Below are 27601 nucleotides of genomic sequence, written 5' to 3' on the forward strand. Positions count from 1 at the left end.
TGTTGCCATAACAAGGCAATCCAGTGGCAAGGAAAGCATTCTGAGAAGAAAGGCTGTTGTGTGCACTCTCCTGGCTTCACCTCATTCTTACTCCTTTAATCAAGTTTTTGTGATCTCTAAGCATGAATACAGTGGCCCATCCTGCCTTCACCAATATCAGCCCCTAGAAGGGTCTCAGGAAATGTGCAGATGGCTTATGCTGTCATGTTCCCATTGCATATCAGGGGAGGGAATTAATCAGCAGCTCAGGATTCCAAGATGGTTATTGTGCTGTAATGGGATCACTAGAAGAGAAGACCACCTCTGCTCAAGGCCTTCTGAAAAGACCTAGCGTGGGGCCTACTTTTTCTCTTGTCCTTGGTCAGAAGCAGACAGGGGCTTTTCCAAGCTGAGTTGCTTTGGGACTGTGTGCTTAGTAGAACACTACCACTTATAGAGATCAGAGTGTAGCCCCTGCACTGAGGATATCATAGTTTTGTGTGCTTTGTTGTTTGGTGTTCTCAAAAACAGGGACAGTGAGTGTGGTGCACTAAGTTTTAGGTTTGGTGCTGCTGTGGCATTTCCAGAAGTGTGACCTAGGCTTCATCTGGGACTGTACAGCTTGTGGAGGCAGATAAGTGACTCACATGCTGCAAGGTCATTAGGGCCTTGATGGAAGGACCTGAAGTCCAGCATGTGGCTCCATGAAAGAGGACTCACTAAAGAGCTAGAGGAGAAGTTCATTATCCGAAAAGTCTGAGGGAGAAACAGTAACACAGCCACATCAAGGTTTACAGCAGCTTAATTCACAATAGCTGGATGGTGGAACCAACCTAGATGCCCTTCAGTAGATGAAATGCTAAAGAAACTGTGGTATATATATACAATGGAATATTATTCAGCTATAAAGAATAAAATTATGACATTTGCAGGTAAATGGATGGAATTGGAGAATATCATGCAATCTAATCCCAAAAACTAAAGGCCAAATGTTTTCTCTGATAAGTGGATGATGACACATAATGGTGGTGGGGGTTGGGGGGTAAGAGAAGAATGGAGAAACTTTGGATTACATAGAGGAAAATAAGAGGGGGGAGGGGGCAGGGTGTTAAAGATGGTGGAATGAGAGACATCATTACCCTATGTACATGTATGAGTATACCAATGGTGTGAATCTACATTGTATACAACCATAGAAATTAAAACTTGTACCCCATTTGTGTACAATCTAAATGCAGTCTGTATAAATAAATAAATAATAGCAAAAGGCTTGCTGAAAGAAAGTTAAAAAAAATAAAAAGGTCACAATATGAAATTTTACTTAATAAAGTAAAAATGGAAATGACCACTACCAAGAACAAAATTGACTTTCTAAAGAAACATCCTACAACACTGAGTTTAGACAGAAAAATTTAAACAGAAAACAGAAATGAATAAATAAAACCTGAAGGAAGGTCCAGTCCTACTTTAAAAAATGTAAGCAGAAGGAAAAAAGAATGAGGAGTAATAATTGAACAAGTAAGAAGAAAAATATACTTGAGGTGAAAAAAAGACATGTCTCAGGCATGTCTCTAAGGGCCTTCGAGTCAGGAAAAATTATCAAAACAGACTTTCATGGGTTAAGAAAAAATTATAAAGGCTTCCAGATGGAATGAAACTGAGATTAGTGTTCAACATCTAATCAAATGTGCACCCTGGAAGCTGGAAGAATACCCATTTTCTTTCTTCTCTGTCACTGAAAGGGTGATCAGTCAGGATCAAAGAAAGATACTTAATAAATATGGTGTTGGCATAAGTGCTTAGAACCTTGCCTCTTACAACGTACCTAAGCAAATGTCAGATTGATTGAAGGCATACAATAAGAGCCAAATAATGATCCTCTTAAATCAGGGATTTAAGAGAAAGTCTAGGGAAATGTATAAAATTGGGGACTAATAGACTACCTTAAATAGAAATGAAACTTAGGTACTATAGGAGAAATCAAGTTTGAATTTATTTTAAAAATAGAGAAAGATTTATATGTCAGAAGATAACAAAGTCAAATCCAAGCAATAGACTGTTAAGTAGCAACACCCTGTTAAATGAGTTAATACCTCTATAAAGACAAACACAAACGAGTATGGACAAAGGAGATGAAAGGGTGGCTTACAGAAGAGGGAATTCAGTGGCGCTGGATTTACCAGCAGTCGGGGAAATGCCATTAGTTCTGAACCAGAATAAGATATCTTTACTTATAAGATGACAAAAATCTGTGTGAACTCAGTTGCACTCTTTGATATGGTTTACATGATGTGATTGTTACTGATTAAAAATCTCAAAAACCTTTCCTCTCCAGCTTTAAAAGATCGTAAAGCCATTACCTGTATTTCATCAGACCTACTTGCTTATTCTTGAAAGCTATCTGTGTGTGGTGAGAAATAGGAAGAACAGCAAATTAACCACTGCTTCAAGGTTTTGATTTTTTTTCTCTTAGTTGACTCCTTGCAATTGCAAGTCATCTACTTTTATTATTCAACTTTTTTAGTTGGACTTCCTGAATCAATTAGGATGGTTTCATCATCTTAACAGAAGGCAGCACCACAACTCACTGTCTTAAACATAAAAGAAATATTTTAATTCTATTAAAAAGAAGTGCATGGTGAGACTGACTAGAATATGACTTTCTCACTGATTCTCTGTGGTTTTTTCCCATTCTGCTTTTCCCCTCCAGTTGTTTTGTCCACAGCTTCCCCAGTGACTGTAAGATAGTTGCCAGCAGCTGGGACACTACTCTCCTGTTCATATTTAGAGGCAGTCTAGGCGTATATAACCTTTCCCTTTGTCTGTCATCTTAGTTTACCTGCCCTGTAACAATGGCATTGATTGGATTAAGAGGTGACCCTGTAAATGGACCAAGAAATGCCATGATTGGCTTGTGAAACTAATGTTTCTTGATACTTTGGGCTCAGCTTCCTTTGAGTCTGTTGGCTACATGGGAGGAGACATTTATTATTTTACAGTTCTGGAGGTCAGAAATTCAAAATCGGTGCCAGGTGTTATAAGGCCTGTGTTCCTTTTGGAGCTCTAATGAAGATTCCTGTTCCTTGCTCTGTCCATTTTCTAGAAGCATTCCTTGGCACACAACCCTGCACCATATCACTTTTCTTCCCTCCATTTTTGTCATCACATCACCTCCTTTGTCTCTGGTCCTCCTGCTTCCCTCTTATAAGGACCTTTGAATACAGTGGGGCAATTTGGATAATCCAAAATAATCTTCCATTCCCTGCCTTCTTAATTTAGTCATATATTCTGGATCCCTTTTGCCATGTAAGGTCCTATAATCACAGATTCTAAGGATCAATAAATGGATGTCTTTGGGAGGGAGGCAGATGTTATTCAGCCCACCTCAGTTGTCTCCTGTATTCCTTTCTCTGCCCTGTAGTTTTGTTTCCCACCTCATCCCACATGTCTGTTCAGTTCCACTTTTCATTTACATTGTAGGAGAAAAAGCAGTTTAAACAATGTAATACTAAACCCTAGAAATGGGGTTGAAGAAGTAAAAGCATACTGTACTTATCTCCTGAAATTTTTGTTTGGAATTTAAAACTTGATATAGTTTTACCCATTTCTTGAGCATTATTCTCTGGTGATTAAAAATCTTTCAAACAGTATACTGCTCTTTTAAAAGACATTTCAAACAGTATTTTAAGTACTACTTGAAAATAGTTCACATTTTTGCCACTTTTTTAAAGGTGGTATGTGAGGTGTTCTTATTTTTTTCCCCCCAAGATTATGACATTACTTTTCTCTTGATCTACAACTAATACCTTTGAAAGCATATTTCACCAGGGAGGGGAGAAATCAGTGTACCTTCTAGACTTCACTAACTTTCTCCTAGGCAAATATGGTTTACAAATTTTTTTATGTGGTGGCATCATTCATGGGAGAGCAAAAATGCAGTCACTTGTATATCTCTTACTATTTTGTAGCAACAGTTCTTTAGTTACATTAATAAAATGCCACTTTTACTAATTCTGAGCCAGCCTTTCATAAAGATCTATGGGCTGTAGATTTCCTAAATTGTTGTATTTCATGAAATAAGCAGTTAGAAAAAGTTGAATCACACAAACTACAAGTCTACAGGAAGTTTTACATTTGTTTACTATTGCTCTAGAATTTTCTGTTGCTTTTAAACTCTACAAAGGCTTCCCACAAGCATGTAGGCAAATCAAAACAGGCATTGAGTGGTATTGGTGTTGCCAACAGAAAGCTTTCTGCATTCTCCTGTTTAATACTTCCTCTGTGGGTGTTCTCAGCCAGTCCCTGAGAGGATGAGCTGTAGGGTTGAAAGGATACCAGGGTGGCAGGGAGGGTTGAGAGGAAGGAATAAGTGGTAACCTATATCATGTAATGTCCCTCTGAGCCCTGCCTGGTAACCTATATCATGTAATGTCCCTCTGAGCCCTGGCAGTGCTGACCAATAGATGTTTGTTTTGCTAATTAAAGCTTCTTCCCATGCCAAAAAAGTAAAAGTCATCTTTGCATTGGCCATGAAAATGAACTAATACTGAACAACTGAGAATCCTAGCTTGATTTCAGTGGGTGGAAAATGAACTCTCTTTGAGGCTAATTCTATTCATGCTTATGTTAATCTTTGTAAAAAGGGCAAGAAATGAGTAGACTTAAATATTCAGTTTGTCTTCAGCCTTACCACTTACTCTAATTGTGAATGTTAAAACGTAAAGATGGTTTTGGAAAGTAGCTTTATAGCAGGAATGTGGACTATGCAAGCCTAAGGAAAGCATTTTATTAAGAGAAATAGTTTTTGTGTTATGGCATAATGGGAAACCCATCTATGTTATCATTCTGTTCCATTTGATAGAGCTTATTTTTAAATGATTTGGTAGCTTTAAGTATAATTCTTTATGTACATTTAAAAAAATTTTGTCATTGATATGTTACAAATCAACTTAAAATTTAGTATCTTAAAACAGCAACCCTTTTATGCCATTATTTTACATTTTGGGTCAGGAATTGGGGCAATATATGTGGCTGGGCAATTCTTGTGAATTTCATCTTGCACTAACTGGGGTCACTGGGTGGAAATCTTTAGTTGAAAGCTAAGGTTGGTCTGGACGATCCAAGATGACTTTATGCCTTTTACTTCCAATTGGAGGAAGTTGGGTTCATCTGGGACTCCTTTCTATCTGTCTCACTAGCAGGGTAGTTGAAATTCTTACCTTCTTGGGGCTCCAAGAGCAAAATCTTTCAAGGGATGGAAATGCAATTGTTAGCACCCTGGGCCTGAGTGACACTGGCACAGGTCTCTTCTACTGTTCCACTGCTAAAAGGCATAATGCAGTTTGGTAGAGTAAAGGGAAGGAACCACAGAGTACACACTGAGGGTGGAGACCTAATGTAGTGATGATACGAATGCATTGGCACATTGGGTTGTTCACCTTCCTACAGAAAGAGATGTGCAGCAATCTTTAATTTGCCACACATGTACATGTTGCTGTGGGAAAAATAGCAGTTATCAGTGGAAAACTCACAGGTTTTTGAGCCATAAGAGACATTAGTTCTAATTTAAGATTATTCCATGCTCTATAGATTTTTTAAAATTAAAAAAAAAAAAAATGATGAGGTGTGGTGTACATGCCTCTAGTACCAGTTACTTGGGAGGCTACAGTGGGAAGATCACTTAATTCAGGAATTTAAGGTCAGCTCGGGCAACATAGCAAGACCCTGACTTAGGAAGGAAGGACTGGAGGAGTGAGGGAAGAAGGATGGGAAGGAGGAAGTTCAAATGAAGTCAAGTGACTTGTCTTGGCAAGTTACAAGTAGAAATCCATAGAAGCAAGTATACTGACACTTTTCCTGGATCTCTTTCCATAGCATACTCACCTCATCCTTGGGTCATTTCAGCTGAAGCTTCAGATAACAAAAGGAATAAAATGTATAGAATTTTATTTTGCCATGAAAGTAACTAGATTCTTCAAAAGGATGAAAGAATTTCAATAGGGCAATATATCACAGTGTGATAGATAGGGTCTTTGATAAGCTACACAGGCTTAGTAACTAAGGTATGAATAGAAAAATTACTATACATATTAACCTTCTACTAATTTACCCTAGAGATTACTGTTGTGTATTGTTTTGTTTTTATACTGTTATAGTAGTTATAAAATTACTGTCTTATTATTATACTATTCATGTCTTGTATTGTAAAAAATATTCCCAGTGAGTAAATTTTAGTGGTATTTGGGTTATATATTTCTGAATTTTAAAATTAATAATACTGCTTACAAAGATCAAGTAAAATTATACCTGCTTTATGTTCAAAAGGAAACCTCTCATTCTGTGGAGAAACCAGAGCAAAAAATTAATACTAAGCTTTGTAAATCATCACATGAATTAATTTATTTCTTTGTGCTCCTGATGTCTTCTCAGTGCTTATAATTTTATAAATATGTTAGTTAAATTTGGTCTGAGATTCTGAGGATAAAACTCAGATCAAGATTCTTTTAATAAAATACCCTTTAAAGATCATGCACTCCTCCATCAAGGTGCCACCTTAGGCTTATGAGTCACATGATGCCTCCCAGTCTTGTTGCTGGAAGAAGTTCCTTGCATTTTCAAATTTCTGTGCCTGTAGAGTAAATGCTGATGTTTGGAGACCTAACATGATGATAATACACATATATTTTTGCATTAATTTATTCTGCGATTTTACGAAGGCAAATTAAATGTTTTAAGTAATAAAATTTCACAGCGCTCTTCCCTGAAATAACTTAGTAGTTTTCTTATTAAAATAACTGAATTGAGGAAGGATTAGTTGGCTAATTAGAAAATGGGTAACTATGGGTTCCAAAGCATGTGCTTCAAGCAGTAACTAGTTTTTGGCTTACTGTGCCCTATGAAAGTTTTTGGTAACCAGACTGTTTTAAAACAAGGCAAGACCTGAGGTAAGGGGCCTATCTCAGTAGTAAAGCTCATTTTTAGCATGCAGGATGTCCTGGGTTTAATATCAAGCACCAACAAAAACAAAAAACAAGGCAAGTCTTAAGTTTTGCTAGATGCCTGTGGGTAGGGATGTGGATCACTGAGAAATGTAATGACTTTCTTCCAGACTGTTGGTGGTGGTGCAGTGCAAGAGAGGGTGCCAGAGTTGGATAGCAGTGGGCCTGCAGAGCAGGACAAAAACCATTCTAACAGCAGCACCTTGTCTGACCGAAGACTCAGCAACACCAGCCTTTGCAGCATTGAAGAAGAGTACCGAACGGTGTATGAAATGGTACAGCGGATTCTCTTGTCAACGCGTGGTTATGTCAATTTTGTGAATGAAGTATTTCGCCAGGTTAGTGTGTGTTTATGTGTTTATGTATGTGTTACCAGTTTATGAAATCGAAGACATTTGTGTTCTTGTTTGTGTTAGCTAATTACTCTAGAAAATACCTGAGATAAAATAAAAGAGACAAAAGGCTACTTTAGCTCATAGTTTTGGAGGTGTTAGTCCATGACCAGTTGGCCCTGTAGCTTTAGCCCTGTGGCAGCACAGTACATGATGGAAAGAGCAGGAGGCAGAAGAGGCCTGTTCATGTCATGGTTGGGTGGGTGTGAAAAAGAGGAAGAGAAAGAATCATGTGTCCTATAATCCCCTTGAAGGCATGACCCTAGTGACCCAAAAACCTTCCTAAAGGGCTCTCCTGAAAAGTTTCCACCACCTCCCTGTAGTGACAAGCTGCAGATCAATTTTATTAAATGCGTGAACCTGTGGGAGAAATTGCAAATCTAAATTGTTCTTTTACTTATAACATTCCAAGAAATACTATTTATGAGTTGGGCTGAATTTTAGAACTCAATAATGACCCTTGAAATCCTATTTTTTGTGATCCACAAAAAGTTTTTTTTTTTTTAAGTTTTGTTTTTGAAACATTCCTTCATAAGGAAGGAAAATTCAACGAATATTTTAATGTTTTCATAGCAAACTAAATAAACTCAAAGGTAGGTGAACAGAAAACTATGCCTGAGTACCCAGAAACAAGTGGACCTAGCAACAAAGAGGTGGATTTTTCCCCAGGGCCTCAGGGAGCTCTCTGACACACCTGTGGTCCTGTAAAATGTTGTACTTGCCTGAGAAAGAAAAAGTACACATGAGAAGTATTTATGACACAGAGAAAAGGCTGGATGGGGAGGGGAATAAAAAAAGAGAAAGGAGTTGAGGCCAAGACATGAAATAAAAGACCTATGATAGAAACTGTGGTAGATGGAAAGGAAGAGAAGTGCCAAGAAGAGAAGTGTGAACAATAAAAGGTACAAGCAAGGGAAAGAGATGGAAGAGATTAGCAACCACAAGTGACGTCAGAGATTTGCAGTGAGGGCTGATAGTCCCCGCCCTCAGGAGGGCATGGACGCTGAGCAATGTCTAGAAATTATTTTGATCATCACAGCTGGGGAAGGAGTTGTACTGACAGCTAATGGGTAGCAGTCAGATTGTTGTTAAATATTCTTTAGTGCACAGAACAGCCCCCATTCTCATCTCCACCACGATAGAGAACTATCCAGCCCAACATGGCAGTAGTGCATCTATAGAGAAATTCTGAGCTAGAGCCCTCCGACAGAGCAAGCAGAACCCTCTGTATGGGCTTTAGATTGCATTTATTGCTTTTTCTTGGTGAATGATGATTTTTCTTGTACAGAAGACAAAATGTGATTTCTTTCATAATAATTTGCTTTTCAATTTTAAATAAAGATACTCAGAAACTATTTAAGTCTACAGGATATTAAAGTTTAAAATGGACATTCAAAAAATGCACATTCTCAGTTGGGAGATAAGATATGTGCATATATTGCAGAAACAAGTAGACATAGCTTTGTAGTGTGAGATATTGGAAGATCAGGTGTCCCCTTGTGATGTGAGAATAAAGGAAGAGAGAGGGGCTTTTGGCAGGAGCTAAAGGACCAGGTGGTGCAAGTCACCTGATACTGGATGGTTCAGCAAGCTGAAGGTAGTAGAAATAGTAATTGAAGAAAGATGAGATTCAGCAATGTTTAGGGCAGCCTCCATCTCTGCTACCCAGAGCAGGAAAGACAGGCAGTGGTAGAGTGCTTAAGTGCAATTATGGTCACTGGGTGGTTCCACTGGAAACTGTTCTAACAAGAGTTTTTCAGTTAGAAGAAAAACTGTTGTATCCATTTGTTATAGGTCATAAAATCAACGTGGTGAGTCAAATCCAGTATTACTTTTTAAGTAATGAAGCAATAAAATAGAATACATTAAAACATTTCACAGTGTACTTCATGTTATAAGGATTAGTATTTCTCTGTGAAACTTCTGATTTATCTATATAATACTCTATATAGATGCATATATCCTATAATATGCCTTGCTTAGGTAATGATCTGAATAATTTGAAGCACTGCTGTAAAGGATATTTATTCATGGGGTTGTTTTGTGTTTTATTTTAAAGAATGATTTTATTAAAATATGTTCATTAGATAAACACAATCTATAGATACAATTATGGAAGGGAAAGCAAAGGCACATTGCTGAAAACAACACTAAGTGACCATCATTAATGTTAGAAGAACATCTTCCTAGGTATTTCAGTATGTGTATGTGTATTTACTGACCTGGCTAGCTAGATAGATGAGACACCTGCAGAGAGCAGCTGGATAAGAAAGGATGTAAACAGACAGAAAGCAGGCTGGCAGATGGACAGGAGGGTGTCAGGTGACCTGAAAGGCATAAACACACTGGAAGTCAGGCATAGAAGATCATACAGGTAGGTATAAATAATCCAGCTATCAGAGATGGAATTAAACAGGTGAGGAAGAACAGAGAGATATGAAAAGGCAGGCAAGTGCAGATAGACGGGCAAGCAGAGATGAACTGTGCAGGCAACCATGGGCATGGAAAGGCAAAATTGGGACAGGACAGATCCCAGCTGAGATTAAGACAAGGTAGATGAGTAAAAGTGCCACGGGTCAGGGTCAGGACTGAGAAAATAGGACAGTGGATTCCTAAATTCTTAATGATTTTTTTTTTTTTTTTTTTTTTTTTTTGTGGTACCGGGGCTGTAACCCAGCAGTGTTCTGTCCTTGAGCTCCAATCTGCATCCCTTTTTAAAATTTTAGTTTAAAATAGGCTCTCTCTAATGGTCCAGGGTAGCCTCGAATTTGTGATCCTCCTATCTCAGCCTCCCAAGTTGCTGGGGATTACAGACATGTGCCACCACCCCGCCTGATTTGGAACAATGTTTTAACTACATGTTATAATTTAGGTAGCACTATTGATTTCCTGTTATGAAATATGAAGTTAGCAGCCTTATATTTTCTTTAGCCTCCTTTCTCCATCTGCTAATTTTATTATAATGTAAATTTATCTCATCATTTGGAATTGATTTTGGAATCTAAATGTCCAGAGTTGTTTAGACTTGGTTCTGTTTTTAATAGATCATTCCTCTTGGTTCCATAGTCCTAAAATACTTCCTTTGATGGACTTTGTGGTTTGCCTTGGTTTGTCATTGAGTATTTTCAATAGGGTGTCCTGGAATTCTGTTCCATGAGTTCTTTTAAGATGGTAAATGTTTTTTTGCTTTTTGCATGTAATCAGCAGCTGAGCTGAGTCTAATAATATTGGTTCACTCTTTCATTTAAGAATTTGTAAGCCAGAACCCTTTTAGGCATACAAATCAGATTCAGGGAAACCTCATAAGGATTTCGGGCATACAACTGGAACTATAGAATGAATAGATTCAACATTTTTAAATAATTAAAAGACAAGTTTGAATTTTTGCAATAAACAAGAAACTGTAACACATGACCAATTCAGATTTGTATAGGAGAAAATAGAACTTCTGAAATTTTTAAAAAACATGTAATAACTGGAATGTTAAAAAGAAAACCTCAGTGGGTAAGTTTAATAGCAGATTAGGTGCACCTTGAGATAATAAACTGGCTGAAGAAATTACCTGATTTTACCTCAGAGAGACAGGTGCGAGAACGAAGAGGGGGAGACATGGAAGATCTAGTGAGAAGGGCTGATGCATTTGTTCACATCTCCTATAGTTGCATTCTTTTTTGTTTGCTGTTCTAGTTGCTGAGAGTATCTTGTTATGACTGGGATACCTTTTTTTCCCCTTGAAAGTCTATCAGTGTTTGCTATATTTTTTGCAAAATATTAGTTGAGGTACAAATTTAGAATTATTGTGTGTTCTTCTGAATCGAATTTATCATTAAGGAACTTGTCTTTAGTAATGCTTTTTTAGATGTTGCCTCAAATTCTTTTTTTATTTTTAATTTAATTTTTTATTTGTTCTAATTTGTTGTACCTGACAGTAGAATTAATTTATACATTTTGATAGATCATACATAAATGGAGTGTAATCTCATTTTTCTGATTATACATCTTGTAGGATCACATCTCATGCAGTCATATATTTACACGAGGTAATAATGTCTGTTTCACTCTACTATCATCCCTACCCCCATACCCTTTCCCCTCCCTTTATTCCCCTCTACCTAATATAAATTAACTGTTCTTCCCTGCCCTCCCCACTTATTGTGAATTAGCATCCACATATCAGAGAAAACATTCGACCTTTGTTTTTTTGGGCTTTGCTTATTTCACTTAGCATGATATTCTTTAACTCTATCCATTTACCAGCAAATGCCATAGTTTCATTCTTCTTTAAAACTGAGTAATATTTCATCACATATATGTCACATTTTCTTTATCCATTCATCTGTTGAAGGGCATCTAGGTTGATTGCATATTTTAGCTATGGTGTATCAAGCTGCTGTAAACATTGATGTGGCTGTGTCACTGTAATATGTTGATTTTAAGTACTTTGGGTATAAACCGAGGAGTGGAATAACTGGATCAAATGGTGGTTCCGTTCCAAGTTTTCTGAGGAATCTCCATACTGCTTTCCATAATGGTTGCACCAATTTGCATTTCCATCAGTGAGGTATGAATGTACCTTTTTCCCCACATCCTCACCAACATTTGTTGTTACTTGTATTCTTGATAATTGCCATTCTGGTTGGAGGGAGATGGAGTAGTTTTGATTTTCATTTCCCTAATTGCTTGAGAAGTTGAACATTTTTTCATATATTTGTTGATCGATTGTATATCTTCTTCTGTGAAATATCTGTTCAGTTCCTTAGCCCATTTATTGTTTAGGTTATTTGGTTTTTTGATGTTAATTTTTTGAATTTTTTATATATCCTAGAGATTAATGCTTTATCTGAGGGCCTGTGGTAGAGATTTTCTCCTAATCTGTAGGTTCTCTCTTCACATTATTGATTGTTTCTTTTGTTGAGAAGAAGCTTTTTAGTTTGAGTCCATCTCATTTATTGATTCTTGATTTAACTTCTTGTGCTTTAGGGGTCTTGTTAAGGAAGTCAGATCCTGGACTGACATGGTGAAGATTTGGGCCTACTTTTCTTTTAGTAGTCACAGGGCCTCTGTTCTAGTGCCTAGTCTTTAATTCACTATGAGTTGTGTTTTGTGTGAGGTGAGAGATAAAGGTTTAATTTTATTTTGTTACATGTGGTTTTCCATTTTTCCCAACACCATTTGTTGAATAGGCTATCTTTTCTCCAGTGAATGTTTTTGGCACCTTTGTCTAGTATGAGATACCTGTTGTTTATGTGGGTTTGTCTCTGTGCCTTCTATTATGTACCATTGGTCTACATGTCTGTTTTGGTGCCAATACCATGTACCAGTTTTTAAAATAAAATACCAGTTTTTATTACTGTAGCTTTGGCTATTCTGGGTCTGTTATTTTCCAAATGAATTTCATGATTGCTTTTTCTAGTTCTATGAAAAATGTCATTGGGATTTTAATAGGAATGGCATTAAATTTGTATAATACTTTTGGTAGTATGGTCATTTTAACAATATTAATTCTGCCTATCCAGGAGCATGGGAGGTCTTTCCATCTTCTGAGGTCTTCTTCAATGTATTTTTTTGGTGTTCTGTAGTTTTCATTGTAGAGGTCTTTCACCTCTTTTGTTAGATTGATTCCCAAGTATTTTATTTTTTTGATGTGACTGCCAGTGGGGTAGTGTTCTTTATTTCTCTTTCAGTGGATTCATTACTGATTTATAGCAATGTGTTTGATTTGTGGATATTGATTTTATGTCCTGCTACTTTACTGAGTTCATTCATTAGTTCTAGAGGATTTTTGGTGGAATTTTTTAGATCTTCCAGATACAGAATCATATCATCAGCAAATACTGATAGTTTGAGTTCGTCTTTACCTGTTTCTATACCTTTAATTTCTTTCTTCTAATTGCTCTGGTTAGAGTTTCAAGGACAATATTGGATAAAAGTGGTGAAAGAGGGCATCCTTGTCTTGTTGCAGGTTTTAGAGAGAATGCTTTCAGTTTTTCTCCATAATTAGAATTATGTTGGCCTTGAATTTAATATATATGGCTTTTATGATGTTGAGGTATGATTCTACTATCCCTAGGTTTTCTAGTGTTTTGAACATGAAGGGGTGCTGTATTTTGTTAAATGCTTTTTCTGCATCTATTGAGATGATCATATGGTTCTTGTTTTTAAGTCTATTGATATAATGAACTACATTTATTAATTTTCATATATTGAACCAACCATGCATCCCTGGGATGAACCCCACTTGATCATGGTGCACTATCTTCTTAATATGTTTTTATATGCGATTTGCCAGAATTTTATTGAGAATTTTTGCATCTATGTTTATTGGGGATATTGGCTTGAAGTTTTCTTTCCTTGATGTGTCTCTGTCTGGTTTTGGTATCAGGGTGATATTATGTTTGGAAGAGTTCCTTTCTTTTCTATTTCATGGAATAATTTGAGAAGTATTGGTATTAATTCTTCTTTGAAGGTCTTGTAGAACACAGCTGAGAATCCATCTGGTCCTGGGCTTTTCTTAATTGTTTGACTTTTAATGCCACTTTCTATTTCATTTCTTGAAATTGTTGTGTTTAAATCGTGTATGACCTCCTTATTCAGTCTAGGTAGGTCATATGTCTCTAGAAATTTGTCAATGTCTTCAGTATTTTCTGTTTTATTGAAATATAAATTTTCAAATAGTTTCTAATTATCTTCTGTATTTCAGTTTTTTCCTTTGTATTCTTTCCTTTTTCATCAAGTATTTTAGTAATTTGGGTTTTCTCTCTTTTTCTCTTCATTAGTGTGGCTAGGGGTTTATCAGTTTTATTGATTGTTTTTCAAAGAATCAATTTTTTATTTTGTCACTTTTTTGAATTGTTTCAATTTCATTGATTTAGGCTCTAATTTTAATTATTTTCTGTCTTCTACTGTTTTTGGTTTTGAGTTCTTCTTTTTCTAGGACTTTCAGGTATAATGTTAGGTCATTTATTTGTTGTCTTTTTATTCTTTTAATAAAGGAGCTCAATGCAATGAACTTTCCTCTTAGTACTGCCTTCATAGTGTCCCAGAGATTTTGGTATGTTGTATTGGTATTCTCATTGACCTCTAAGTATTTTTTCATTTTATCCTTGATTTCTTCTACTATCCATTTGTCATTCAATAGTGTGTTATTTTTGTCTCCATGTGTTAGAGTAGCTTCTATTTTTTATTTTATTGTTGATTTCTAATTTTAGTCCATTATGATCTGATAGAATGCAGGGCATTATCTCCATTTTTTTGTATTTACTAAGAGCTGCTTTGTATAAGATATGGTATAAGATATGGTCTGTTTTAGAGAAGGATCCATGTACTGCCAAGAAAAAAGTGTATTTGCTCATTGATGGATGAAATATTCTATATATGTCTGTTAAGTCTGAATTATTGATTGTATTATTTAATTCTATAGTTTCTTTTTTTAGTTTTTGTTTAGAAGATTTGTCTAGGAGTGAGAGTGGTGTGTTAAAGTCACCCAGTATTATTATGTTGTGGTCTATTTGATTCTTGAAATTGAGAAGGGTTTGTTTGATGTACATAGATGCTCCATTGTTTGGGGCATAAATATTTACAATTGTTATGTGTTGCTGCTGTATAATGCCCTTCAGTAGAATGAAATGACTTTTTTTTGTCCCTTCTGACTAACTTTGGCTTAAAGTCCACTTTATCTGATATGAGGATGGAAACCCCTGCTCTTTTACACAATCCATGAGTGATATGTTTTTTCCCATCCTTTCACCTTCAGTCTGTGGATGTCTTTACCTATGAGGTGAGTACCCAGCATATTGTTGGGTCTTGTTTTTTAATCCAATCTTCAAGTCTGTGTCTTTTGATTGATGAGTTTAGGCCATTAATAATCAAGGTTATTACTGACATATGACTTGTATTCCCTGTTATTTTGGTTTATTTCTGGCTTTTAATTTGATTTAGTGTCTCCTTTGACTATTCCTTTAGTGTAGATCCTACCTTTGCTGGTTTTCACTTTTTTTTTTTTTTCACATTATCCTCATGGAATATTTTGTTTAGAATGGTCTGTAGTACAGATTTTCTAATTGTGAATTCTTTTAACTTTTATTTATCAGGGAAGACCTTTATTTCATCTTCAAATCAGAAACTTAATTTTGCTGGGTATAAAATTCTTGGTTGGCATCCATTTTCTTTCACAACTTGAAATATGTTGTTCCATGACCTCCTAACTTTGAGGGTCTTGGTTGAGAAATTGAAATCCGAATTGGTTTTCCCCTGTAAGTAATTTTTTTTTTTTTCTCTCATGGCCTTTAAGATTTATCCTTGTTCTGTATTTCAGTCATTTTCATTATAATGTGTTTTGGTGTGGGTCTCCTGTAATTTTGTACATCTTGGGTCTTGTATTTGATTTTCTATTTCATTTTTTAGGTTTGGGAAATTTTCTGATATTATGTCATTGAAGGAATTGTGTATTCTTTTGTTTTGTATCTTGGTTCTTCTTCTCTCCTGATAACTCTTAAATTTAGTCTTTTCATGTTATCCCATAATTCTTGGAAGCTCTGTTCATGGATTTTTACCATCTTCTCTGCATGGTCAACTTTATTTTTAATATTAAATATTTTGTCTTCATTATCTGAGTTTCTGTCTTTGAAATGTTCTAGTCTGTTGGTGATGCTTTCATTTCCTGTGTTTTCTCTTTGATTTCACTCTTTATACCATCCTTTACTTCACAGATCAGATAACTATGTACATTCTAAACTCCTTCTTGGACATTTATTCTACTGTGTTGTCAGTAGATTTTCTTATTGGAGCATCTCAATTTGCTTGTGGCATTTCGTTCCCTTATTTTTTCATTTTGCTTGTTGTATGGATATGAGGCAGTATACCTATTTTGTCCCTGAAGATTTCTCGTATCCCACCCTTAAGAGGGAGACCGATATCAATAGCACCCAGTGCAAACAACATACAACTTCAAATCTCATTACTCCCACCAAAGTGTCCACTGCCCTCTTGATGTAAACAGCAGTGATAAATTCCATCACTGACCATTATAAAAACAGAAAAATTTGCTAAACGGACTTACAGTCTCAAATAGTGGACAAAGGAAGAACAGAAACAATGCTGGACAATGGTGTTCATGAGGGAGAAAGAGAGAGCCAGAAGCAAAAATCCACAGGAAGAGTGGAAGAGGAACCAACAGCAATTGGCTATTAGGTGGTGGAAAGGTAGAAAGGAAATTCTGAAAGACAGACAAGTGAGAGGAAGAATACATATAAATAGAAAATAAATTAAAAATATAAGAATATACAGCAGAACTGCAAAATACCATGGATATATCATCATCCTCAACAAAGTGATGCAAAAAAAACACCCTTCTCCAAATACGGTGTAGTGCCATGTCAGAGAAGAAAATAAAATAAAATAAATATCGGTGGAAAATTGAACAACTGTCTCTGCTAGCCTTCGAAAGCTTCTCAGCCCTGTCTCTGACTTCCCACAAGACTGCCTGGCCCAGACGGGACCTGGCAGACCCAGTCACTGTCTCACCAGTCTGGACCTCAGATGTCCTGGGTTTGGCCACTTTGCAGTCCCAAGATCTCAATGCCACTGGAATTTGGAGGGAGAGACCACCAGGGATGAGCAATCCTGAGAGATTGCGGCAATCTGCATTCCCAGAAGGAAGACCCCAAGTGCAGCCAAACCCACAGGTACCCCGAAACTGAAACTCCAGGTTCTGGCCAATGTCCCCAGAAAGGAGCATCTGCACTCCAATATAGCAGTGGCAGCAAACCCACCAGCACTCCAAACAGACCGCAGGCTCTGACCGGTGTTTCAAAATGGATGTGGCCGTGTGCAATCAAACCTGGAGTCTCTGGCAGCAGACCTCTGGGCAGTGGCGGAAGTGGTAGTGCAGGGGTCAGTGGTGGCAGCTGTAATTGTCAGTGGTGTTGGCAGCAGGTGGGGTGTCAGCAGCAGCAGTGGTGGTGGCAGTGGCTGTGACTGCAGCTGCAGCTGTGGCACCATCCAAAGAGAAGACCCCCTGGTGACCTCTGGAGAATCACAGCAGCTTTGGTGGCAATGGTGTCAGCAGTAGCAGCAGTAGCAGCAACAGCAACAGCAGTGTAGATGGCAGTGGCAATGGGAGAAAAGACCTCTGGGTGTCGAAGGCAGCCTCGAAGTGACTGCAACAGTGTAGACAACTGCAGTGGTGCCTGTAGAAAACACCTCCAGGCCCTGCGGCAGCAGCGTCAGGAGCAGCTGTGCCCCATCAGCAAACTGCTGGGTGATGTCAGTGGCACCTGCAGCAGCATGGAGAAAAGACCTCTGGTCATCTGCAACAGTGGCACCCGGAGAATACACCTCTGGGCGTCTGGGGCAGCGATCGCAGGGACAGCTGTGCATCCATGGGAGAGAACACCTCCGGGCGATGGCAGCAGCCACCTCAAATTCTTAATATAGCTCTACCAGTTTTCTTTTGGTTAGTGTTCACGTGCTATACATTTTTCTGAGTTTTAACATTCAGCCTCACACATCCATATGTTTTGGTTATTCTCTTATGAATCATGGATAAATGTTTTAAATTTTCTTTTTTCTTGTGGTACTGGGGTTAAACCCAGGGCCTCATGCTTGCTAGGTAAGCACTCTACCACTGAGCTTCACCCCCAGCCCTTCAATTGATTTTTAAATCCAGTGTTAAAACCACTGTGTTTTGAATGGAGCATTATTCCATTTACATGTAACATAGCAACTGCTTCTATTGGGTTTGTGTATAGTCTTACTATTTACTGTCTAATTGTATCCAGTTCTTTTTAGTTTACATGTTTTTGGTATCCCATGTTACTTCTCTAATTAGACAAGTACTTTTATACTAATTTGTAGTTATTTTAATGATTAATAACATGTATCCATAACTTCAATTTAGTATTAATTTCAATATGATTGATAATTTTTAGTTCCAATTAACGCCTCTCAGTTTGCATGCCTTTGTTATGTATTCATATTCTATTTTATGAGTATGTAGAATATGTATAAACTATATATTTCAGAAACATCATAATGTTTTTATCCAGTTTTATTCATATATGTCATCATACACTTTACTATTTGGATTTATACAAATTCCCTTTTGTTTCATTTTATTTCTTCCCTAATCTCTGATGGGATAATTTTGGTTCTGCCCAGAGAATAATTTTTAATATTTACCTTAGTTCATGTGTTTTGGTAACACATTTTTCTTATCTGAAAATGTAGTTTGCTTTTGTTTTTGAAGTATATTCTTTCTGGGTATCAAATTCTACCATTGTTAATTTTTTGCTTTCTAAACTTTAATTTTGTTCATTAATTATAATTCATTGCTGTTCAATGGCTTTGATTTGAGAAGTCATGGTAAGTTGTGTGGTCATTACTTTGGAGGAAATGTGTCTTTTTCCTTCTGGCTCCTCCTTTTTTTCTTCTTTTTGGTACTGGGAATTGAACCTAGGGGTACTTAACCTCTGATCTACATCCCCAGTCCTTTATATTTCTTATTTTGAGATAGGGTTTCCCTAAGTTGCTAAGCCTGGTCTCGAACTTGGAATCTTCCTGCTTCAATCTCCCAAGTTGCTGAGATTTACAGATGTCTGCCACCACACCTGGTCTCTGTTTCCTTTAAATTCTTTGATTATTTTTGATTTCCTTACTTTTATGGAAATGTGCTTTGTATTTATCTTGATTGTTTTTCTTTATTATTCTTGAATCTGTAATACAATTCATCAGTTTTGCAAAATTCTCAGCCATTCTTTCTTCAAATATTGTTCCCCCCGCTTTTTTTCCCTTCAAACCATGCATGTACAGTAACCTTTTCATTGTATTTTCTCTCTTACTATCTCTTCTTATTTATTCATCCTTTTATTTTTCCTTACTTTATTCTGGATATTTTCCTCTGATATTTCTCCCATTGTTTTCTTCAAGTTTGTCCATTCTGTATATATAGATATACACTGAGTTATTAATTTTGGTTATTTTATTTTAAAATTTTATTTACTTCAATTTTTGATACTCCCATTACCTGAATATTGTATGTTTTTAAACTGTTAATTTTTTAAATTGTGGTTTTGTTTGAACTGACATCTTTGTTCAGATTCATGTTTCTGATTTTTATTAATGTGTTACATATGATATTAACCACGTTGTTTGTAGAGATAGTTTTTGGTTTACCATGATTTTATTTTCTTTTAAGGAGGAGTTATTATTTGCTTCTGGGAGTAGGACAATGTACTATATATACTTTTATATTGGACTTGGGCTACTTGGTTGTCTATATTTGTCAAAACTGATTCAATAGTCTCCTTAAGATTTTTGCATTTTGTTTTTTCTAATAAAGTACATAAACAAATATTGGACTCTAGTCAGTGATACACCTGCTGAAGAGTTTATGGATGAAATGTGCCAATGTTTGCAGTTAACTGAAATGCATCAAAAATAAAATAGATTGAATTAAGGATAAATAAGAGGGATGAATTGACAGATAAATATATGATAAAGCAAATACAGCAGTGTCTAATGGTAGAACCAAGGGAGTAGTTATATGGGTATTCACTGTAAAAATCTTTTAACTTTATGTGTGAAAATTTTTGTAGCAAAAATTCAGGAAAATCATTAGAAAGGGATACCCTTATACTTGGTCATACTGCGTGTGTGTGTGTGTGTTTGTGTATGTGTTGATCTTCCTTGAGCTGTACATCAGAATATTTGATATATTGTAGTCTTATTGTAACACAAACTCTTCTCTTCTGGTATTTGATATGATGTAACCATCATTCATGGAAATTTATAAATTGTATATTGTATTTTAACTTTTTATTGCAGTGACCAAAATACCTGACTAGAACAACTCAGAGGAAAAAATTTTACTTGGGCTCATGGATTTAGAGGTCTGAGTCCATGGTTAGTCATCTCTATTGCTCTGGGCCTGAGGTAGAAGGGCTTCTTGGAGGGAAGCATCTCAACTCATGGTAGTTGGGAAATAGAGCAAGGAGCCAGGGACAAAATATAATCCTTAAGTGCATACTCCCAGTGACCTACTTCCTCCAATCATGCTCCACCTGCCTGCAGTTACTACTCAGTAATCCATTCAAATTATTAATCCATCAAATGGATTAGTCCACTGATGAGGTTACAACTCTCATAATCATGTCACCTCTGACCATTCCTATGTTGGCTAACATGAGCTTTTGCAGGGGCAGCTCATATCCAAACCATAATAGCATTCATCCATGTTAAACTGAAATCTGCCTGTATAAGATTGGTATTAAAACAAGTCTCAGAAACTTGATATAAGGTACTGAATTTGAGGATTACTGACTTTAGAAACTTGGAAAAATACATCTAGTGCTCTGAGGCTCAGTGTTCTCATCTGTGACATTAAAGCAGTCATCCTGGGGTACCTGTCCTTCCTGCCCACCTTACATACAAAAATAGCCCTTAAACTTTAAAAGACAAATGCATTCCTCTTTAAATTCTATGTTTTTGGAATCTGATCACATTAATTCAAAAGTCTTATGTGCAAATATGTAAGGTGGTTATTTAATACTAAAACGTGCTTATAAGTATGCACAATGCTAACAAGTGGCCAGTGGCTCTTATTATTAGAGGCAACTGTCCTTAGTGGCATTCTGATGTTGAAAGCTGACTAAGAAGAAAGGAAAAGAAGTCAAGGAAAAGGCAAAAATTAAATAAACAAAATCAAAACAAAACCCTGATTTGTAGCAGTTGCCAACTTCTGTGTTGTAAGTACTCCAAACCAGGCCAAATCAAGACATCAATGTGATGTTACTGAGCTTGTGAAAATCAAAAAATCTCTACAGGCATGATTTGGTTATTTTTATGGAAATATGACTCAGAATATACAAGTTATTTTTAAACTTCATTGTTTCCTGGCCTAGTTATGGAAACATCTTCCGTTCTCTGATACCTTGAATACACAGAGGTGTGTAACCTTGTGTAGTATAGTTACAATCTGTTTCTGAAATTGATGATGGTCACTGGAAATGTCTGTTATGTAATCTGACCTCATGTGTAGGTAAAGGGAGTTTTCTTTTTTTCCTTTCAGGCATTTTTGTTGCCTTCCTGTGAAATAGCTGTAACAAGAAAAGTAGTCCAAGTGTATAGAAAGTGGATCCTGCAGGACAAACCTGTGTTCATGGAGGAACCAGATAAAAAAGATGTTGCCCAAGAAGATGCTGAAAAATTAGGATTTTCAGAGACTGACAACAAGGAGGTAATTTTAGTACCTGTCCTTTGAGTTGGGATTATATATATTTTAGCAAAGTAAACCTGCTCAGTCAAGGGTTCCTCTTAGTGGGATACAGAAAATTGGATCCCATATGCTGTCTGATGAGTGGATGAGTTCTGTGAGGACGTGCCTCAAGGAGACATCCCGTGTGTTCTGATCTAGATTACAGCTCTCTCCTAACCCTCAGACTTGGGCCATATGCACCTGGTGTCTTTGTTAGTCCGTGTTTCACAGGTCTCTATGTGAGACTAAAGAAGGCATTGCCTTCTCCTCAACTTTTAAAAATAGCATTCAGAGGAACTAAATTTAGAATGTTTTATCAGACTTTCTTGTGCAGTGGACTGTACCAGAAGCAATTGTATGTTAAACATTTGAAAGGACTAGCCAAATAAATAGCAAGTGTTGCCTGCACCATAAGGAAGGATCACTGAATGCCACCCTCCTGGAGGACTGCAGTCCCTATTAGATAAAGTAATAGAGGTTGGATAAATCTAAAACCACAGGTACAACCCTTCCTGAAATACAAAAGAAACTTAAATCATATTTATATTTCTGGAGTGCTATTTTGAAACTAATTTAAAATATTTAAAATTCTTAACCATAGGCATATTACTTTTAAATATCTGTATTCCATAATTTTGATATTTCTCTATTGGTGAAATCATTTTAATGACTAGTCATGAAATTGAAATGAGTAAGCCAGTTAACCTGCTCAGTCAAGGGTCCCTCTTAGTGGGATACAGGCAGTCGGATCCCACATGCTATCTGATGAGTAGATGATGCTCCCTCAGGCATTAGACAAACATACTTCAGCACATACTAAGAGCTATATACTATTTGGGGTGCTCAAAGTAGGGTGGTGAACAAATAGAGATCTAAACAGAAAAAAAAAAAAAAATTGCCCTCTCAGAACCTGTTTTCTTGTGAATGTCAGTGAGTGTAAGAAATTAAATGTGTTGAGTTGGGGCATAATTCAGTGGTACAGTACTTGCCTAGTATGCTCAAGGCCCTGGGTTAAATCCCCAGTACTGAAGGAAAAAAAAAAAAAAAAAAGAAAGAAAAAAGAAGAAAAACCTCAGAAAGAAAAGAAATTAAATACTCAAACATATGCTTCTTTGTACTTTGTTAATGGATTGTCATTTTCTGAAGGTCTCATCTGAAAATTCTGGTCATAAACGATCTTCCAGTTGGGGACGCACATACTCTTTCACAAGTGCCATGAGCAGAGGATGTGTGACAGAAGAGGACAATACAAATGTGAAAGCTGGGGCCCAGGCTATGCTGCAGGTATGACCAGGACATGAAAACCCTCCCTCCCCAGTTGGAGGAATCATTTTGAGCATTTTGTTTAGCAGGAATAATATCATATTAAATGTGGCGATATATTTAGCCATCTGCTACTATTTGCTATTTAGCTCCTAAATTCTTATTCTGTTTACTGCCTAATTTCTCACCTGCAGTTGTCAAAGTTATTTTTTCCTAATCAAAAAAGATGTGAGAACTGGTTGCAGTTTTATGAGAGGAGTTATTACACAGTATATGTGAAATGTCTGAGATTTAAATCTTAACAAGTGTCTTCCAAACACATTGGAGCTATGTGTTGCTTGGATGCTAATTTGCAAGCCACGTCTGGTTATTATATATAATCTCATAAGTAATATTCCTCTTAAAACTTGCCTATATTTATAAAGAACAATGACTAATGTAATAACTTTTGACTGTTTGAATGAGTATGTGAAGTAGATCTCCCCCCCCCCCCCCAATTTGGAAACATTGGAAAGAGCAGTTAAGGCTCCTTATTTAACTTAGCCAGCTCTCAGGACTTCCATCTAAACAAATGAAGATTGGGAGATTCCCTCTAAGGTCCCATTCAGCTTGAAGGCTATTTAGGAGTATAAGTGAAAATACAAGGTACTTCTCATTCCCCTGTTCCCTAGTTCCCTTGCTTCCTACCCCTCACCTGAGTTTATAGTTGTTTCCAGTTGGGCATCCCATGTAGAGGCCAGATATGGAATATTTTTAATTTTAATCATTTGATCTGTACATTTATTTTGAAATCCATCCACTAATGAGTCAGAGAAGCATTGTTTGTACTGTTGCACATGAAGGAGACCTAAGAAGGAATATACCTTTAGATAGATGTAGCTGATCCATTCTTATCAGCAGATTGACAACTCAGAATATCTGAGATTGATGGGCCACTAGTGTCACCTGCATTTTACTGTGTGTTTCTAAGCAGTAATTCACTACATGGGAGCCGTGTTAGTGTGTCTAACATTTGTCCTCTGAGATATCCTGCTGGTAGAGAATAGTGAACTTTGGTAACAGGCTAGAGCAGAGTATAGAGTAGTCAGCTGATCATTATGTTTATTTTATTTGTAATCTGCTTTTATCTTGAATTTTGTGTCCTGCATGATATCTTTCTTCAGTTTAAAAAAAATCATGTTTCTGGAAGATGTGCAGTCTGGATCATGTGGCTTTTGTCTGTTTCTGGGCACACCGCTGTTCCTTGAGGTCAACACCTTTCTTAGGTGGTGCTGGCCTTGCTCCTCAGGAAGCAGGAGTTCATGTTCTGGGAGATTCAATAAAAATCACATAGTTCTGTCCTTATCCTGTGTCTGGCCACAGGCTCTTTTCCTACCCTCCCTCCACTCTAAATTTTTTTTCACCTAAATGCAGTGATCCTTGTTTTTCCTTTTTTTGTTAAGGAGATGTCAAAAAGAAGTCTTCAAATCTTTTATGACTCATAAAATTTCTAAAGTTATACCAGTTATATGTAATGGCAGTTTTTCCCCTAGGAAAAGGTCTTGAAAGGTGTCTGTTGAAGTGATTCTAAAGAGTGATCTAAAAATGTCTTGTGTTTATTTTAGTATCATGCTTATCTTACTGACACAGATAACTAAAAGTGATTCAATGGTAGAAGGAAATTAATATCATTATCTGTAGGCAAAATGTGTTCACATATATATGGCTAATTACATTTTCTAATGTAAAATTATCGATTTTTAAGGTATTTTTGACAAATGCTGCAAATGTCTTCTTGCTGGAACCATGTGCTGAAGTTCCCATGCTCTTGAAAGAACAGGTTGATGCTTGTAAAGCTATTTTGATTATTTTTAGGCGCATGATAATGGAGCTTACAATGAATAAAAAAACATGGTAAGTTTATTTCACATTAATATATATTGTAAATATATATTATATAAAAATATTGTAATATATATTGTTTCTGTTTTTCACTGTAATTAAAATGTTAATGATATTTAATGATGTTACCAAGTTAACAATAAGATGATAATCAGTCTTTTGGAACAGTTTCTGTGAATTACGAAGAAGGTAAATACCCAGTTCTTTGATAGTTTGTTTATTTTCATTATTCTATTTAAAAATGCTCTTAACTAAAAGTAGTCATATTACTTAGTGGTAGTTTTTTTTCCATTTTAAAACGTCATCAAACAGTTTTGTGGAAAAGCATGCTTTATAATATCATACTTCATAAGTCCTGAAGAGGTTAATTACCCAAAAACTCTGTATACCGATTTTTATTGCTTCAACTTGACGTTTTAAACTTATTTTGGAAAAACAGTTATTTCAAGTGATAAATTATCAAAGCAACTAGTTTAATAATGTTGTAAAAAATAATGCCATCACTAAAAGTACAAAGTTTTTTCTTTTGGTCTTTGTTTTTGCTGGTGTTTTCCTGTTCATTATATCCCTAAAAGTTAGTAGAACATAAGATATTTTCCTGTGCCCATTGCCCCATCTTGAGATGTGTTTTCAGTGTTCTCAACAACAAACTGGAAAGCCTTGGAGTCACTTTCCAATTCCTTTTCTTTTTGTGTATTGAAGAGGCAGCCTTTCAATTCTGCCTCTAAAATGCCTCTCAAATCTGTCCTGAGTGTGTTCCTATCACTTGACCATTGTCCTTATTGCCCACTGGTCTGTCAACATTCCCTCAAGTGCTCTTCTGCCTCTGCCCACAGGTTCCTGAGGCCACTGTAGGTCAGCTCTGGTGGACCTTTCCACATCAGAAATTCTCCTGTCACCCCGTCTGTCTTCTGGATGCCCTAGAGTGAGCCCAAAGGAGTCTCTCTCTGTAGTTTGCGGGGAACCATAGAAATGAGGCAGGGCTGAGTCATTGGGAGCTTCAGGTCACCAAGTCTAGCCCTTTTCTTTCAAAGATGAGGGAAGGGTGGACCTAAAGGAACCCTGACCTACAAAAAGTTAACTAGTATTATAAAAATCATAAGTAACAGAATGATGATTTGAAGATGTAAATTCCAATTTCATTTTTCTTGGAGAGTGACCCTCTTTGTGTAGATTTTCTTATATATTTAGGTACCCGATGATCCCTTTCTTCCCTTTTCTCTTCATTCCTTCTCTTTCTCCCTCCCTCCCTGCCTCCTTTCTTTCCATCCAGTGAATAACTACAGGATTTCTATGAGAATGTAGTGGTGAGTTAGATAGACAAGTCCTGCAGTGATGAGTGATGTATAGGACTCGTAGACATAACAAACTCATAAAATCTCAGGTAGTAAAGTACAAAGAACCACGATGCTAAGGAATGAGACAGAGAACCTTGGGTCAGGTATGCTGGAAGGCCTTTCCCAGCAGAGTCCTGAGTAAAGGGAGGGAGGAGCCATGGGGAAATCTGTGGACGGACCATTCCAGGATAGAAGCAATGGTAATTGCAAAAGCCCAGATGAGGGAAAAGTGGGGGATAAAAACTGGTGCATTCAAGGAAGGAGCAGTCTAAGGGAGAGGGAGAGTGGAAAGGAGTATGAGAGGAGCAGGCCAGGGCCGCTACTTCGGGTTATGTCTGTGAATAAGCAGGAAAATGTATCATTGTCCATTTTACCTTTCCAAAAAGGCTTCTCTGGTTGCCACTTGGAGAGCAGATAGTGCAGTGGAACCCTAAGTCTGTGGCCATAGTGGAAGGTGACTTAAACCGGGACTGTAGCCAGGAAAGTCCCAAGAAGTGGTCCTGAAATAGTGAATAGCTGATGTGTGAATGAGTAAAAATACTGCCTGTGTGAGATGGTAGAAATAAAATAAATAATAAAAGATGCCAGAAAACCTTCACTCTCCTGTCCAACACAAGGAGAGCACACATTTCTATTCACATTACATTCTTCTAGTACTTCTTCTTTGAGGAGGAGTGACGAACACTCAGTGTTTCATGAAATAGAAAGAATCAATCTGTGGCTTAGACCGGCAGCTTGTCGCTTTGCGTGCCTTTCTTCTGTTAGAAAGATTTTTGAAATTGTAGATAGTTTTTCACCCCTGTTTTCTTCAAGAAGACTCTGCATGAAAATTCCATGGCTCTCCAAGCTCTCATAGGTCCCCAATTGAACTCATTTTGTGTCTTTGTCAGCCATTGCTTCAATCAGTTTTGTCCTTTCTAGCAGCAGTTTCCTTCACCAAGGTTTATCTGAAATTGGGGCTATCTCACATTCTCATCACATCTGCGTGATGGGCCTGCAACTACTTGTGTGGAAAGAAATGTTTTTCATTGTCTTAAGCATCATGTGATATGAGCAGGCAGTGTTGATACCAGGTGCCACCCTCCCCTCCATGTGACAGGGTTCTAGGTACCGTGACTACTGAGTGGCAGGCTGTCCCCAGCTCTGCCATTTTTCTTTTCCTGATTCTCCTCTTCAGAGTCACTGTCCCATTCAATGCACATGTGCCTAGATCTTAGGTGACCTGACTACTCTTCCTTCTATGTGTTTCTAGAGGCAATCTATAGGAATAAGGAAACAAGTGGAGTAGAGTTCAGTGAGAATGTATGCCAATAAATAACTGAAATCAAATGGGACCAGTACAAAGAAGGCAATAAATCCCCAGAAGTATTGTACTGTAAGAAGGTTAATGAGATTCAGCATCATATATTGTTAAGAGCAAATGCTGTCCTGTTACATAGAGATAGGAGAAAAGTATCAAGGAACTATAATTTAGAGATCTCTTTTTCTGACCTAGATTAC

At 36.9% G+C, this 27601-nt stretch overlaps 1 protein-coding gene across 1 annotated transcript in view; it reads left to right on the forward strand.

Moving 5' to 3' along the window:
- The window catches only part of RALGAPA2 (Ral GTPase activating protein catalytic subunit alpha 2), a 309855-nt gene that overhangs the window by 75134 nt on the left and 207120 nt on the right, over window positions 1-27601 (forward strand). The window contains 4 exon segments of the mRNA XM_079124240.1: window positions 7088-7315; window positions 21435-21602; window positions 22767-22904; window positions 24628-24776. Coding sequence (XP_078980366.1) covers window positions 7088-7315; window positions 21435-21602; window positions 22767-22904; window positions 24628-24776 — 683 coding nt within the window.

Source organism: Sciurus vulgaris (genome assembly GCF_902686455.1).
Source record: "Sciurus vulgaris genome assembly, chromosome: 2".
Classification (NCBI taxonomy): domain Eukaryota; kingdom Metazoa; phylum Chordata; class Mammalia; order Rodentia; family Sciuridae; genus Sciurus; species Sciurus vulgaris.